This window comes from Lutra lutra, chromosome 9, assembly GCF_902655055.1.
Source record: "Lutra lutra chromosome 9, mLutLut1.2, whole genome shotgun sequence".
Classification (NCBI taxonomy): Eukaryota; Metazoa; Chordata; class Mammalia; order Carnivora; family Mustelidae; genus Lutra; species Lutra lutra.
In genome coordinates, this window is record NC_062286.1 from 95,041,632 (window position 1) to 95,054,824 (window position 13,193).

General features: G+C 46.9%; 1 protein-coding gene across 8 annotated transcripts in view; it reads right to left on the minus strand.

Annotated features, from left to right (window-relative positions):
- The window catches only part of GZF1 (GDNF inducible zinc finger protein 1), a 37,327-nt gene that overhangs the window by 2,992 nt on the left and 21,142 nt on the right, over positions 1–13,193 (minus strand). For 2 of the 8 annotated variants that reach the window (XM_047744684.1, XM_047744677.1), the window contains exons 1-4: positions 7,168–7,400; positions 3,391–4,789; positions 1,968–2,062; positions 253–420 (exon numbers count right to left, since the gene is read on the minus strand). In XM_047744684.1, coding sequence (XP_047600640.1) covers positions 253–420; positions 1,968–2,062; positions 3,391–4,789; positions 7,168–7,180 — 1,675 coding nt within the window. In that variant the 5' untranslated portion in view covers positions 7,181–7,400. The other 6 variants (XM_047744678.1, XM_047744679.1, XM_047744681.1 and 3 more) reach the window with 6 other exon arrangements.

Genomic DNA, 13,193 nt, shown 5'->3' on the forward strand with positions numbered 1-13,193 from the left:
GTACACTAATATATCTGGACCATTACTCCGAATTCTAATCTGAAAGTGTTAAAAAGTCCACATATCCACATCCACATCCAAACACTCCTACCTTTCCAGTTTGTGAGAGCCAGAAACTAGAAACTCAGAAATTTAAAAATGCTATATGACACACAAAACAACGCTAAATTCTAAATAGTTTTCTAGTAAACATAAAACTTTTGGGACATTATCCTTGCTACACTCCCTTCCCTAGAGACATGCCAGCCATACCTGTATGGACTTTAATGTGCTGGTAGAGTGAATTCCGCTGGGCAAAAGTCCTGAAACAAACTTCACATTTAAAGGGTTTGGATCCAGTATGGATTCTATTGTGATGTTTTAAATACTCCTTAGAAGCAAAACTCTTGCCACATGTTTCACACATGAAAGGTCTTTCACCTACATGAAAAGGTGAGACAGAAAGTTAGAAATGCTACAAGCACCAGAACCCTAGACAAGCTGGCCCACACTCTAGAACACATGAAGTCACAGCACGTGACATCTTCACATTGAAACTGTCCTAAAACATCTATTCGTGTAGGATGCCTGCTACTTCCTGCAAGTTCAGGTAAAATATCCTTGGGAATCCTAAGAAGGGTTCCACTAGCCTAGAATTAGATCATTAGTCGGCCCACATTTTGTAAACTCAGTCATTCCAAACAAGAAACTAATATTATGACTTGTTTGGGGGAGTTGTTGGGATTTTTCCAAGCAGCACTGGTGTGGCACTTTATCAGGACCAAAGTGTCCCCTGAGAGGAGAGGAAGTTTACATGGATACATATGCACCACTGTTCTGGGGCAGCAACTCCAACCAACCTGGGCTGGTTTACAGAACAGGAGAAAAATGTTTCCACTTCATGTTGCATAGTTTCATTCTTTTAATCCCACAAATCAGACTCATCTGATCATTAGGTGTGCCCCTGACTTTACAAACATCAAAATAAAAATACTGGCTTTAAAAGACCCTGAATACATTAATATTTTCATCAACTGACCGGTGCTCACTTAATGCTTCAGTGTGACCTGACCTCACCTCCATCCCCAATCTTCCATTAGGCACCAATTCTTATTCAGGGTGTCAGTAATTCCCATCATTAAACGCCTCAGCTCTGCTTTGCCTGCATTTGAACTTGAGGCTCATATGGCAGTCTTTAGAGATAAAAATTTTTAAATGCAAGCAGGAAAGAAGTGGATCAGTATGATAACAGCAGTGTACGCCAGTTAGATTCTACATCCTATACAACAAGGTTCTGAACCTCAGGATGGCTGTGCTCAATTTGAATAGAGTCAACTTGAATTTTCTCCCTCACATAATAAAATCACATCACAAAATTTTGAAAAATAGAAATGAGATAATCCCACCACCTAATACATTATATAGCAATTTATTTTCATCTAGTCTTCTATGTGCAGGTTTTCAATGTAACTGGAATTAGTTGTGTGCACAACTGTACATTTTCCAATTCATATCCAAGCACAGGTGTTTTTCATAACATTCACAGCCCTGGGAGTGGCTCCATCAGGTGCCGAGAACCACTTCCTTGTGGTTGGACCATCAGGCTGTTTCCAATGCTCTGTTATTAGGGAGAGCAAGAAGGGGGATGAGAGCATATAGCTTTTCCCATATTTTGGATAATTGCTTTAAGACAGATTCCTGGAAACGGAATTTGGGGCTAGAACAGTAGGAACTGTTTCATACCTCTTGATACGTAAGACTCATGTGTCAGCTCCTACTGCCCAGTGTGCACGGCTGCCACCACGAGCACGCCAGCACCAGAGAGCCATGGGCATATTTGAGTTATTTGTTTTTGCTCACTTTCGAGATGGAAAAGCTATATCACGGCCTTAGCCTGCACCACTTTAGCAGATGCCAACTTCTAAATTAAATGGCAGTTTCTTCTACAGCTAGAAAGACATTTAATCACAACAGCATTGAGTATTTACCTGTGTGACACCTTTTATGATAAATCAGCATGTGGTTCTGAGTGAATCTTGCACCACATTCATCACAGACAAAAGGTTTTTCCCCTGTATGAATTCTGAAAGTACAACATTCAGATGGTAACTTAGGATGTATCTCAAAGCTCACTTTGCAATACAATTTCCACTCTAGCCTGCAAAGACGGTTATTCCAAGAGACCAAATGAGAACTGCTGAAGGGGAAGTACACAGGCCTATGACCTCCATCCCCAAGTTCGTTTCTGCTGGAGGCCAGCTGGCTGCTGTGCTTCCCCAGGGGACGCTGCAGGGCCCGGGCCAGCAGACACTTGCCTTTGCTCCCTCTCTTCACCACTGAATAGTACCATGCAGTATTTGCAAAGCTTCCTCATCAGAGTAATTGACCACAAACACCTTGGGGACTACGGCTGACCAAGCTCCATGTATTCAAAACTGTTACCAATGATTCCTAAGATGACGTGAGCAGTCCAGAAAGAATGGTTCTCAAAATGCTGAAAAAAGCTGGTTTCTAAGGAACGTGCATCAGCATTTGAGTTTCACAACTACTATGAAGCAGCCATCAACCACGACTCACTGCGCACTTCCTATGTCAAGGTTTTAACTGATCACAGAGTAAAATGATAATGAACACCATGCTACCACCCCAAAGACGCCCCAGCCTGATGATGGCAGGTCTAGAAAAGAGGAGAAACTGCTTCTCTGGATTTCAAGCATAAACCGTCAGCACTGGAAGGAAACCTATTTAAAAACCAGTGTACTCCACCTACAGGTCAAAAATTATGAACAGAAAACACTGTCCTCATTCTGAAGGTTAGACTAACCAGTGGCACTTTCCAAGACCCAAAAACGAACACCTACAACCAGAGGAGGGTCCTAAAGCCCTAAGAGTCCTCTCACTGAGATCTTCAATGGGACCGTGGAACCAGCTGGTCACAGGTCCAAGTTCTAAATAAAGTCAGGAAAAGAGAAATGAAGGTCATTAACCCAACTGGCCCTCAAGTATAAGAATGGCAGGCACAGTAAGCTCCAGAGGCTACCCTGGGATTGGGAAAGCCTGGCTTGCAGTGGCCGTGCGACAAGACTGGCAGGGCCTGGGTTCCATGTCCAGGCTTCTGTGCTGGCACTGGGCATAGGGTGAGGGGGATAGCCATCAGCCCGGGGCCTGAAGGAAGGCTGAATAAAGAAGAGACACCTCCACCAAGGAAGAAAATTCACAGACGTCCCAAAGCAGACCCCCAATTTCTAGAGGCCACAAATTAAGAAGTGGAACATCTGCAGACATAGCCACACTGGTCAAACCCTAGAACAACCTCGATCTCTCCCCAACCCCATCCTCAGAACACAAACGGGCCGCATGGCAGGCAAAGAGCACCCTCGCAGTGGCTCGGGCCGGTGGCCCCGGCCCTACCTCATGTGGGTCTTCAGCGCCGAGGGCTGCGAGAACTTGGCCTCGCACTCGGTGCAGCCATAGGGCTTGTGGCCCGTGTGCGTCCGCTCATGCAGCCGCAGCGCCGTCTTGGAGCTCAGGCCCTTGCCGCACTGCTGGCACTGGTGGCGCTCGCCACCACCCTCGTGCACCTGCACCACGTGACGCTTGACGTCCTTCTTCCGCTTGAACTTCTTGCCGCACAGCTCGCATGGGAAGTGGCGCTCGCTGCTGTGCACATGGCGCTGGTGGCTCTTGAGGTTGCAGCGGTTGGCAAAGGTCTGGCCGCAGGTGTCGCAGCGATGAACCACCTCAGTGGCCACCCCGTGGTGGTGCCGGATATGTTTCAGGAAGCTCTTCTCATACAGAAAGGCTTTTTCACAGATAGTGCACTTGAAGTTGCTCTTCCTCTTCTCACCCTCCTCCTCCTCGTCATCATCCTCCTCCACGTGGCCTGCGTCCTCGCTGCTGCCTGCTTTTGGCAGCTCCTGGGCCGCCTCCACTACCACTCCGCCCTCCTCACGCTTTGTGACGGGCTCCACCTCTGCTCCCATGGCCTCTGGGTTGGGGTCCTCTGGGCTTCGGCAGTCCCCCATGTCGTCCTCGGCACTTTTCTGCTGCTCTCGAAGCCTTCTTGTGTATTTCTTTTTAGGGATTTCCACAAACACCTTTCTTCCAGCCAGCCTTCCACTGGCCCTTCTGATTTTGGGGTAGGGAGGCTTGATTGCATCTTTTTTCTTGTCAGGTTTCTCCTTGGACTTCTTCAGGGGCATATCTGGCAACACGCCATTGCTGATTGTCTCTACTAGGGGATCTGAGGAATCCCCAAGGCCATTAGTGAGAGGACTGTCCCCAGGGGAACTTGCCCTGGGGTCAGGAGCAACAGCAGCTTGGGAGCCACTGCTCCCTTCTGCCTCCTGAGACTCAGAGAAGTTCTGCAACTCCAGAAGTACAGATTCTAACATCTGTTTCTTCAACTGAAAACAAGTCTCTGATAAGTCCAGACATTTTAGTTTCTCAGCCATTTCCAGCATTCGCTGCACCCGATCTTCTTCTACCTGTACCTTTGCAGTGTACACAAACTCGAGAAATGAGGCAAAGTCAACAACTTGTACTTCATTTAGATAGACGTTAGTCCTTGTACCATCCACAGTCTTCTCATTAAGGAACATCTCCTTAAAGAATTTGCTGGTGGCTGCCAACACCGCCTTATGAGCCATGAACTCTTCACGGACGCCCTGGTACTCCACGCTGACAGTCACATCACACAGGTGACCAAGAAGGCGTAGCTGATGCATTTCATGCAGAAGGTTGAATGGTGAGGATTTGGATTCCAGCAGAACTGCGCCACTTTCCATGTTTCTTCTTTCGTATAACAGCTCTGAAAACAGAAACAAGAATTATTCATGCCTGAGCAAACACCAAAGTAAAAGGATTAAAAATCAGGATTATTTCAGTTCTCTAAAGGATATCAACTGATTAACAACCAAAACCTAGCTTTCCTCATCTAAAGAGATAAATCACACTACTTCTTAGTGAGTTCTAAAGTGAAGTCCTAATGCACCCTCTACCTTAAGGTAGTATTTGCACAAAAAAAAAAAAAAAAAAATTACTATGATTTCTCCCAATGATAAACATAATTAACCAAAGTCATACTTAATGAAATATATTACAGCAGTAATCTGCTTATCTAGATCATTTCCTAACTTGCTTATAGACACACCTCAAAACCATAATAGAATTTATAGCAACAATAATGTCTAGCTCTTTGACCAGGAAATCAAATAATTAAAACACATGGCCACCAAACCTTAGAGGATCATGTCTGCCTTTGAAAACAACCAACCTGGGGAGACTGGGTGGCTCAGCTGGTTGACTGTCTTTGGCTGGGGTCATGATCTCAGTGTCCTGGGATGGAGTCCCACATTGGAGTCTGCTTATCCCTCTCCCTCTGCCCCTTCCCATCCTGGTGCTCTCTCTCTCTCTCATAAAAAAAAAATAAATAAATAAAATAAAATAAAAATAAGAAAGAAAACAACCAACTTGGGAGCCTGGGTGACTCAGTTGGTTAAATGCCTGCCTTCAACTCAGGTCATGATCCCAGAGTCCTGGGATCAAGCCCTGCATCCCACTCCTCTCACAGTGGGGAGCCTGCTTCTCCCTCTGCCTACTGCTCCCCCTGCTTGTACACAGGCACATGCTCTCTCTCTGACAAATTAATAAAATCTTAAGAAAAGAAAACAACCAACTATAACTACTTTCCACAAGGAAAACTTGATAAAAAAAGAAAAACAGTTCATAATCCATGGCCATTTCCAGCACCCCTAGACACCTCATAATTGAATTATTGTTACTCTAGGAGAATAATTTCACGAGCTGTGCTACCTTGAACAAGTAACTTAATTTCTCTGAACCACAGTCTGCTCCTCTGTAGAAAGATGGCAGAGCCCATGAGGCTCCAGTGAGTACAAACATGTCAAGTGCTTACAGCTTCACCTGAGGCTTGTAAGCTACTTGCTACTGGCTTCCCATACACGAGGCCTAGGTGCTATTATCATTATTACCTTCCCCATTTCACAGAAGAGGAACTGACAAGATTAAGTGGTTGGGCTGGGGCTTGAGCCAGGGACTCCAGACTCACACTGAAACTGCTCAGCATACCCTCACCTAAGCAGTGCCAAATGCAAAGAGCTGCTTTTCCTCCCTAGATCGTTCCATGACTGGAAACTGCAGATTTCACTCCCCACTCCAAGGTCTCCTTCCCCTGGCTTCCGTGGCCCCCTACACCAGCATAGGTCACTTCTTTACTGGAACTACTCTTTCCTCAGACTCCCTATGTGCTTTCTCAAGATGCACTCCAACCCTATGCTCTAGAATCTACCTTCATTTGTAGAATCTACAGTATGTTTTGGCTCCTAAATCTCCAGCCCTGTCCAAAGTACCAGTCCTCCTTCTATCCCCCTTCAGCCAGATCTTAGATGTTGCCTCAGACTCAACATGTCTAGGGCAGAACTTGTCTTCATCTTTCCTGGAAAACCATCCTCACCTCTACCCAGTTTTCCAGTCCCACCAGTGATACTGTTTCCAGGACCTGGGGCTACAACTGGCTTCCTACAACCACCAGCCACCCCAAAACACGAAAAAGACTGCCCTCTGAGAGTTCAACCTTAACTAGAAGGTTAAGAGTTCAACCGTAACAAGCCAGGAGGCCTGAACAGTTACCTGAAGACTCTCCATAGTCAACTGAGAACGCCCACCAAGCCCAAATGGGTAAGGCAGGGAAGGGGCGGTACACTAGGATAAGGACCATCACTGATTTCAGCCCCAGCGCCAGAGAAATGGCTGCAGAAGGCTTTCTCAATCTGATGCCCATCCTCACCAGTAGCCGTCCACTGCCCCAAACCTCTGCCAACCGGGCCCTCAAGCAGACGTGCGAACCTACAAGGCGGCGGACAGAGATTTCTGAGTCAATCAATAAAGTGGTTGCTGAGTACGATTTCCCATCCTGCCTGAACACAGGAAGGGAAGACAGTGATCATGGCGACAGGAATCCTCTGGCCTGGGTGACAGCTGCATCTCCCACTGTAATTGGCTGGCGCCCGGCCGCACCTCTGTCCCCCAGCATCTCCCTCCCGCCGGCCGTTCTCCGCGGCTCCTCCGCACTAAGGAGGGTGCGGCAATCCCTCCCGGCCGAGTCCGGTAGGCTTCTCGCTAGGATGGCGCACGCCCCCGCCCCCTCGGCCCTTCCGACCCACACACCTCCAAGGGACATACGCTCCCTCTGCAAACGGATCCGGTGCCTGCTGGGCCGCGGGCATCCAGGGCGCCCGCGAGATCGGGCCTGGACCCGGACCCCGGGCCGCCCGAGGCTCCGGCACCCCCGAGGTCCGCCGCTTCTCCGGGAAGGCACGCGCGGCCGGCCCGCTCGCCAAGCCCGGAGAAGTCGGGAGGCAGCGGCTGGGGCGAAAAGCCCCGACGGCCCGTGGGCCGCTCACTCACCTCCCAGCCGGCGTTGCCGCCGCCGCCGCCGCTACCGCGCGTCCACCGGACCAGGCCCCCGGGGACCGACGGCTGGCTGGGCGGGGCGAGACAACAGCGCGGGCGCCGCCGATTGGCCGCCGCGGGCCCGCCCCGCCCCAGACGGCCCCGCCCCCTCCCGTGTCTAGTGGTGGGGGCTGCGCGCGCACGTCCGACTGCGGAGGCCGTTTGGGCAGAGTTCTGTGATTCGACAGATGCTTGGAGCCCAAGTCCACGCTGGATTGCGTCACCAGCCGCGAGTCAGGTTTGCGCCTGCGCAGAAGACAACGAAGGCGGTTCTGTGGCTGTTCTTGGCGCGGCGGGGGCGGAGCCGGGCCAGCCCCAGAAGGTCATGTGAGTGGGGGAGGGGTGCGTGTTCACTTTCGGGCCTGTCTTCGGTTGCCTGCCCGTGGCACTTGTAGTCTGGGTGCTACACGTAGTCCGGTACGTTGTCCGCCAATCGAAGAAGGGGAGGATCTACGATGACGGCCGGCATCGGGAAGGAGCTGGCGTTCCGCGTGGGTCCTGAGACTGGCCGGTGGCGGACAAAGCACTCCCACGTGCTGCAGGACGGGGTTGGCTAGGGGCGGGGTGCTCGGCGGGCATTCTTCCCGCAGGGTCGCCGCCAGAGTTGGCCCCGGCCCAAGAGCCACAAGACCCCACCTCTCACCTTGCTTCAGCGCACCGTGTAGGGTCCCTGGAGTCTGCAGCCACGCACGTGGTTTGAGTGGTCATTGTGGAGCTTCCCAAAGACCCAACCGCCCTTCGGTGGAAAGAATCCATGCTCCGTCTTTGAATCCTTCAGCCCCAAACCTTGCTGCTTCCATGCATCCTTGTGCACTCTTAATCAAAATCCCGCTCTGGAAGACTCGCCTTAAATTAAACTTCCGGTTCTCGGTTAATCCGGCCTGACTTCCGGCTGCGAGCCAGTGGCTAAAGATTTGTGAGATCCTGTTGCTCGCTGTGGCCAGGTTGCACTGGGCGGCGACTTACCCTCAGGGTGTGTCGGTAATTTGTAGGACTATAAAACGCAGATTAAAAATAAGACGCTTAACTTTCTGTTGAAAATATTCTCCTCCCCTTTTTGAGCATGTAGTTTAGGAAAAGTGATCATTGTAAGTATTCTCTCTTTGAGATGTACCTAATTCCTTCTGAAGACTAGCTAGGCCCTGAGTCAGCTTTATGATCCAGAACCTAGAACAGCTGTGTTCAAGGGCTCCGGGAGCCATCTGTTCGCAGTGTAAGCATCTGGAGAGAAAGCGCCCAATCTCCCAGTTTCCTAAGAGACTAACTTTAATGGGCGCCTTGTTCCAAAGTTGCACAACTAACTCCTGTCATAAAGGTATGAGAAGTGTGTTTTTACTCTGGATAAACCAAGTAGATGACCTAGATAGTCATCCCACTCACCAGGCAGAGAGCATGAACTATGTGCGATCAGTAGTAGTGGCTAGCCTTTTACTGGAGCACTAGTTATTACTGTACATTGAGACAGATTGTACCTAGTTAGCTAACATGAAAAGGCTGAGATTTCTTTCTTTGTCAATGCCTGTGATGCATGTTACGTTCTGGTTTAAGGCGTATTCAATAATACAAGTGTTTTCTTCACTACTTTTATAGAGATTAGGGGAGAAGATTTTATTTTCAATTTTATCTCAACAGGAGCCAGCTTCCCACATATAGTAGGTACTAAGTCAGTATTTGAAGAGTGAAAGAGAGGCATCTTTGCTTAGGCACACTCCTATTTGTAGTCCATGATTCCAGGAAATTGGTAGGAACACGATTTTCACTTGTGGCCCCAGATCCAGAATAATTTTTTATTTTATGATTTGTTTTACATTGCTAAAAGGTGATTTGCATCCTCACTTAAATCTTCATTGCTTTTTGGCCTTTGTGTATCTCCTTTGGAGAAATTTTTATTCATTCAGATCCTCTATCTTTTTAGTTATTGTTCTTTTTATTATTAAGTTATAAGAGTTCCTTTTATATTCTAGATGAAAGTCCCTTATCAGATATATTTTGTAAGTATTTCTTTTTACTTTCTGGATGGTATCTTTTGAAGCACAGGGGTTTTTAACTCTGAGGGACTCCGGTCTATTTTTTTTCTTTCTTGCTTTTGGAAACTGTTGCTTAATCCAAGGTCATGATGATTTATCCCTACTTTCTTCCAAAAGTTTTAGCTCTTACATTTAAATTTGATACATTTTGAGTTAACTTCTGTATAAGTATGAGGTAGGGGTCCTGCTTAATTCTAATTGCAGGAGATTATCCAGTTGTCCCAACATTTGTTGGAAAGACTGTTCTTCCCCCATTAAACTGTGTGGCCTTCCTGTCAAGAATCATTTGACTGTGAATGCCACCATTTACTTCTGGACTCTGTTCAGTTGATCCACAGGACTGTCCTCAGTACCACACTGTCTCGGTTAGTGTGGACTTTTCCTTTTTCATGGAGAGGTTTTAAAATTCTTGCTGATCTGCCAGTCTTTTCTCTTGGGTTTCTTCTGCTGATTGTAAGCTCAGGAAACACTTCTAAATATAGAGAGAACAGGAAGAACAAAAGTGCAGAGATGGTGCCCAGAGCACCTACAGTGTCTAGAACAGGCTGCACATGTGGCTCTGAGATTCCTGGTAGCCAAAGAGAAAAAAGCCATAAAGCTTTGTCTACAGAAAGAACAATGCAAATTTAGTTTGCTCAGAGGAAGTTTTACATACAGTGTGGGAAATATATGTCCTAAAGAGCATTCTTAAGATGAACTGACCTCCATGTTCTTCTCCATCATCATTTTCATCTTTTCTCTCTTCTTCAAATTTGCATTACATGAATTTGCTCCCTCCTCTTCACAGCCAGCAGATTCCCTGTGATTGGCTCCTGCTGATCCAGGATCTGATGCTGCCCCTGTGTTCCTCCAGGTACATCTGTTTCATCATGTCTTGCCCCTGATCAGCTCGTAAGTGGGACCACCACCCAGCACACTGGCTGCAGTTTTTGTCTTGTCTGGATTCATGTATTTTTCTGTAGAAAAACAAGATGTAACTGCAGTGGATAAACACTCATTTACATGAACTGGGAAACTATAAAAAATAAGGTAAACATTGGTATGAGATATAATGCACAGCTCACATCCCCTATGTAGGGATCAAGACTCAAGGGGGAAACAGGCTGATGAGAGACCGGTGGGTTCCGGATTAAAAAAAAAAAAAAAAAATTACTCCTTCTTAATCACAGGATTTGAGGCAAACAGCTCACCCAGTCTGTCAGTGCATGCCTCTCTAAGAGCCCCTGAACAGGTGGAGGCCTTGGGAACATCTCCCATCACCATGGTGTTAGACACAATAAAAGAATGTGCTTTAGTGGGTTAGTGGTGCCAGCTCCTTGGTATTTAGTGTCCAAACATGGCAGTTCCTTGGGGGAGAGCCTAAAACCTCAGAGATGGGCAAGAAAATGGCACGTACCATTCAGAGACCTCCTGGGTGTAGAGCAGCGGCTCTGGGGAGGGCACAGGACAGGCTGCTGGAGTGGCTGCACATCTGTCTCAACCTGGGTGGTGGTTACAAGTGGGTCTGTTACTAAGCTTAATATTTGTTTTATGTAGTTTTCTGTATCTGTGTCTTATTTTTCAGTAAAAAAGAAAGTAAAAGGAGATAAAGAAGGCATGCTTATTCCTCTCTACCATGGAACATGTGTTCAGTCAGTGTGCATGCTCTATTGTTGACTGCAGACATGTGGCCACTTCTCTACTTGGTCTTTTGTTTCCCACACAGTAGTTATTGGGTCACTCAGATCACCAGCAGGGTCTCTTCAGTTACATTAAAAGCCCACTTTGTTCCCGCAAGCGAACAAAAGGAATGGTATGTGTCACCTTGAATTGCTGACCCTGCCAGGAGCCAAAGATTTTTCCCAAGTTAGGCTGTAGAAACAAGATTTGAAAAATTCCAGCAAAAGAGCCAACTATGCAATAACTTGACAATCCTGCTACAAATCCTTAGAAATGGTAGCTTAAATATAGCAACTGTCGTTTGAATTCATGGCCAAGTTTGCAAGAAATCTGGAAAAACTCTGGGGTCCAGAAATAAAGAGGGAGCTCAATATGAAGCCTGTTGGTGGGTGAGCTGCACTGCCCTAGAAGGGGCTGTGGGTCTGGTCTTGATAATAGAGCTAGGAGTCTGGATTTACACACACACATACAAACACACACACACACACAGAGTCGGAAAAGTAAGAACAGTGAAACCTTGCATAAAGCTGAGACTCAGAAAGCTGAGAACCACACCCTCAATGAAAACAATAGTTTAGAGAAAACAAAATCTATCAGCACAGAGAATCAAGTAGTTGTTGAGTTTACCCTGAGTTAGGGTTATAAAAGTCTCCTCCAGAAGAAACATAGTTTGTAACTATGGGCCTGCCTCTGCACATGGAGTTGTCGCTCAAGTTATGCTGCCCTGAGACCTGGGAACCCGTTAACTTGGAAATTAACAGAAAGCCTGGTCTCTGGCCAGAAACATTCCAGGAGCACCCGTAGAAGCTAATGCAAAACTGCTCTGGAGGGATGGACAAGGGAGCAAGATTCTTGAGCAAGTGGATGCCAGCAGTGGAACAGACAGCAGGCTGGACCTGTAAAAACTTTACTGGGACTCTCAGCTTCCACCATAAATATGTTCACATTGTTTAAAACAAAAGGAGAACTTAAATATGTGAGAATAAGATAAAGAACAAGCAGATATGAAATAGGACTAAATAAAACTTCTGAAAGTTAAAATATACTCACTGAAATCAAAAGCTGCATTGAGGTAAGCAGCAGGTTTGGCACAGCTGAAGAATTACTGGGCTGGAAACAGACCTAAGGATATTACCAAGAATGCAGTGGAGACACAGCTGGGAGATAAGAAAGAGAGGTTAAGGAAGATGGAGGAAAGAATAATAAAGTCTAGTATATTCCCAGTAGGACTTGAAGAAGGAAGAAAGACTGAGAGGCAAGAGCCAAAGAGATATTAGCTGATAATTTTCCAGAACTAAATAAAGAAACTCTCAGGTTTGGGAAGGATGGATAAAAATAACTTTATATCTAATCACAATATAATGTAACTCCAGAATGACAGAACCAAAGAGGTCTTAGAATTATCCAGAGACAGACCAGAGAGGACTGAGTAAGATTATCTAAGATCATAAAAGGAAGCATGTGATGTGAAAAGAGTCATATGGAGGGCTCCAGATCAAGGTAAGGAGACAGGCAACCATAAATTCAGCAGCAGAAATGCTGAAGAGCAAACAGCAGCCTTCTTTATGGAAACGAAAAAGGATGAATTTTATAGTAAAACAAAATTCCCCATTCAAGAATTGAGATTTTTCTTCCCCTCAATTTTTCTAGTTTCTGGTCTTATCCCATGTGTGACAGTTAATTTTGTTCCAACTTCACTGGCCCAAGGGAGGCTCTGATAGCTGGTAAAATAGTATTTCTGCATGTGTCTGCAGGGGTAGGAGAAACTAGCATTTGGTTCTGTAAACTGAATAAGGAAGATCCACCTTCACCAATGTGGGCCGCATCATCAAATCCATTGGGCCCAAGTGGAACAAAAAGGCAAAGCAAGGGCCAATTCTCTCTCTTCTTGAGCCAAGACGTCCATCTTCTGCCCTCAGAGCTCAAAGCTCCCAGTTCTTGGGCCTTTGGACTCCAGCATGTACACCATTGGTCTCTGACCTCAGACTGAATGATTCCCTGGCTTTCCTATTTCTCACCTTGCAGCCAGCAGAGTGTGGGGCTTGGCCTCCAAGG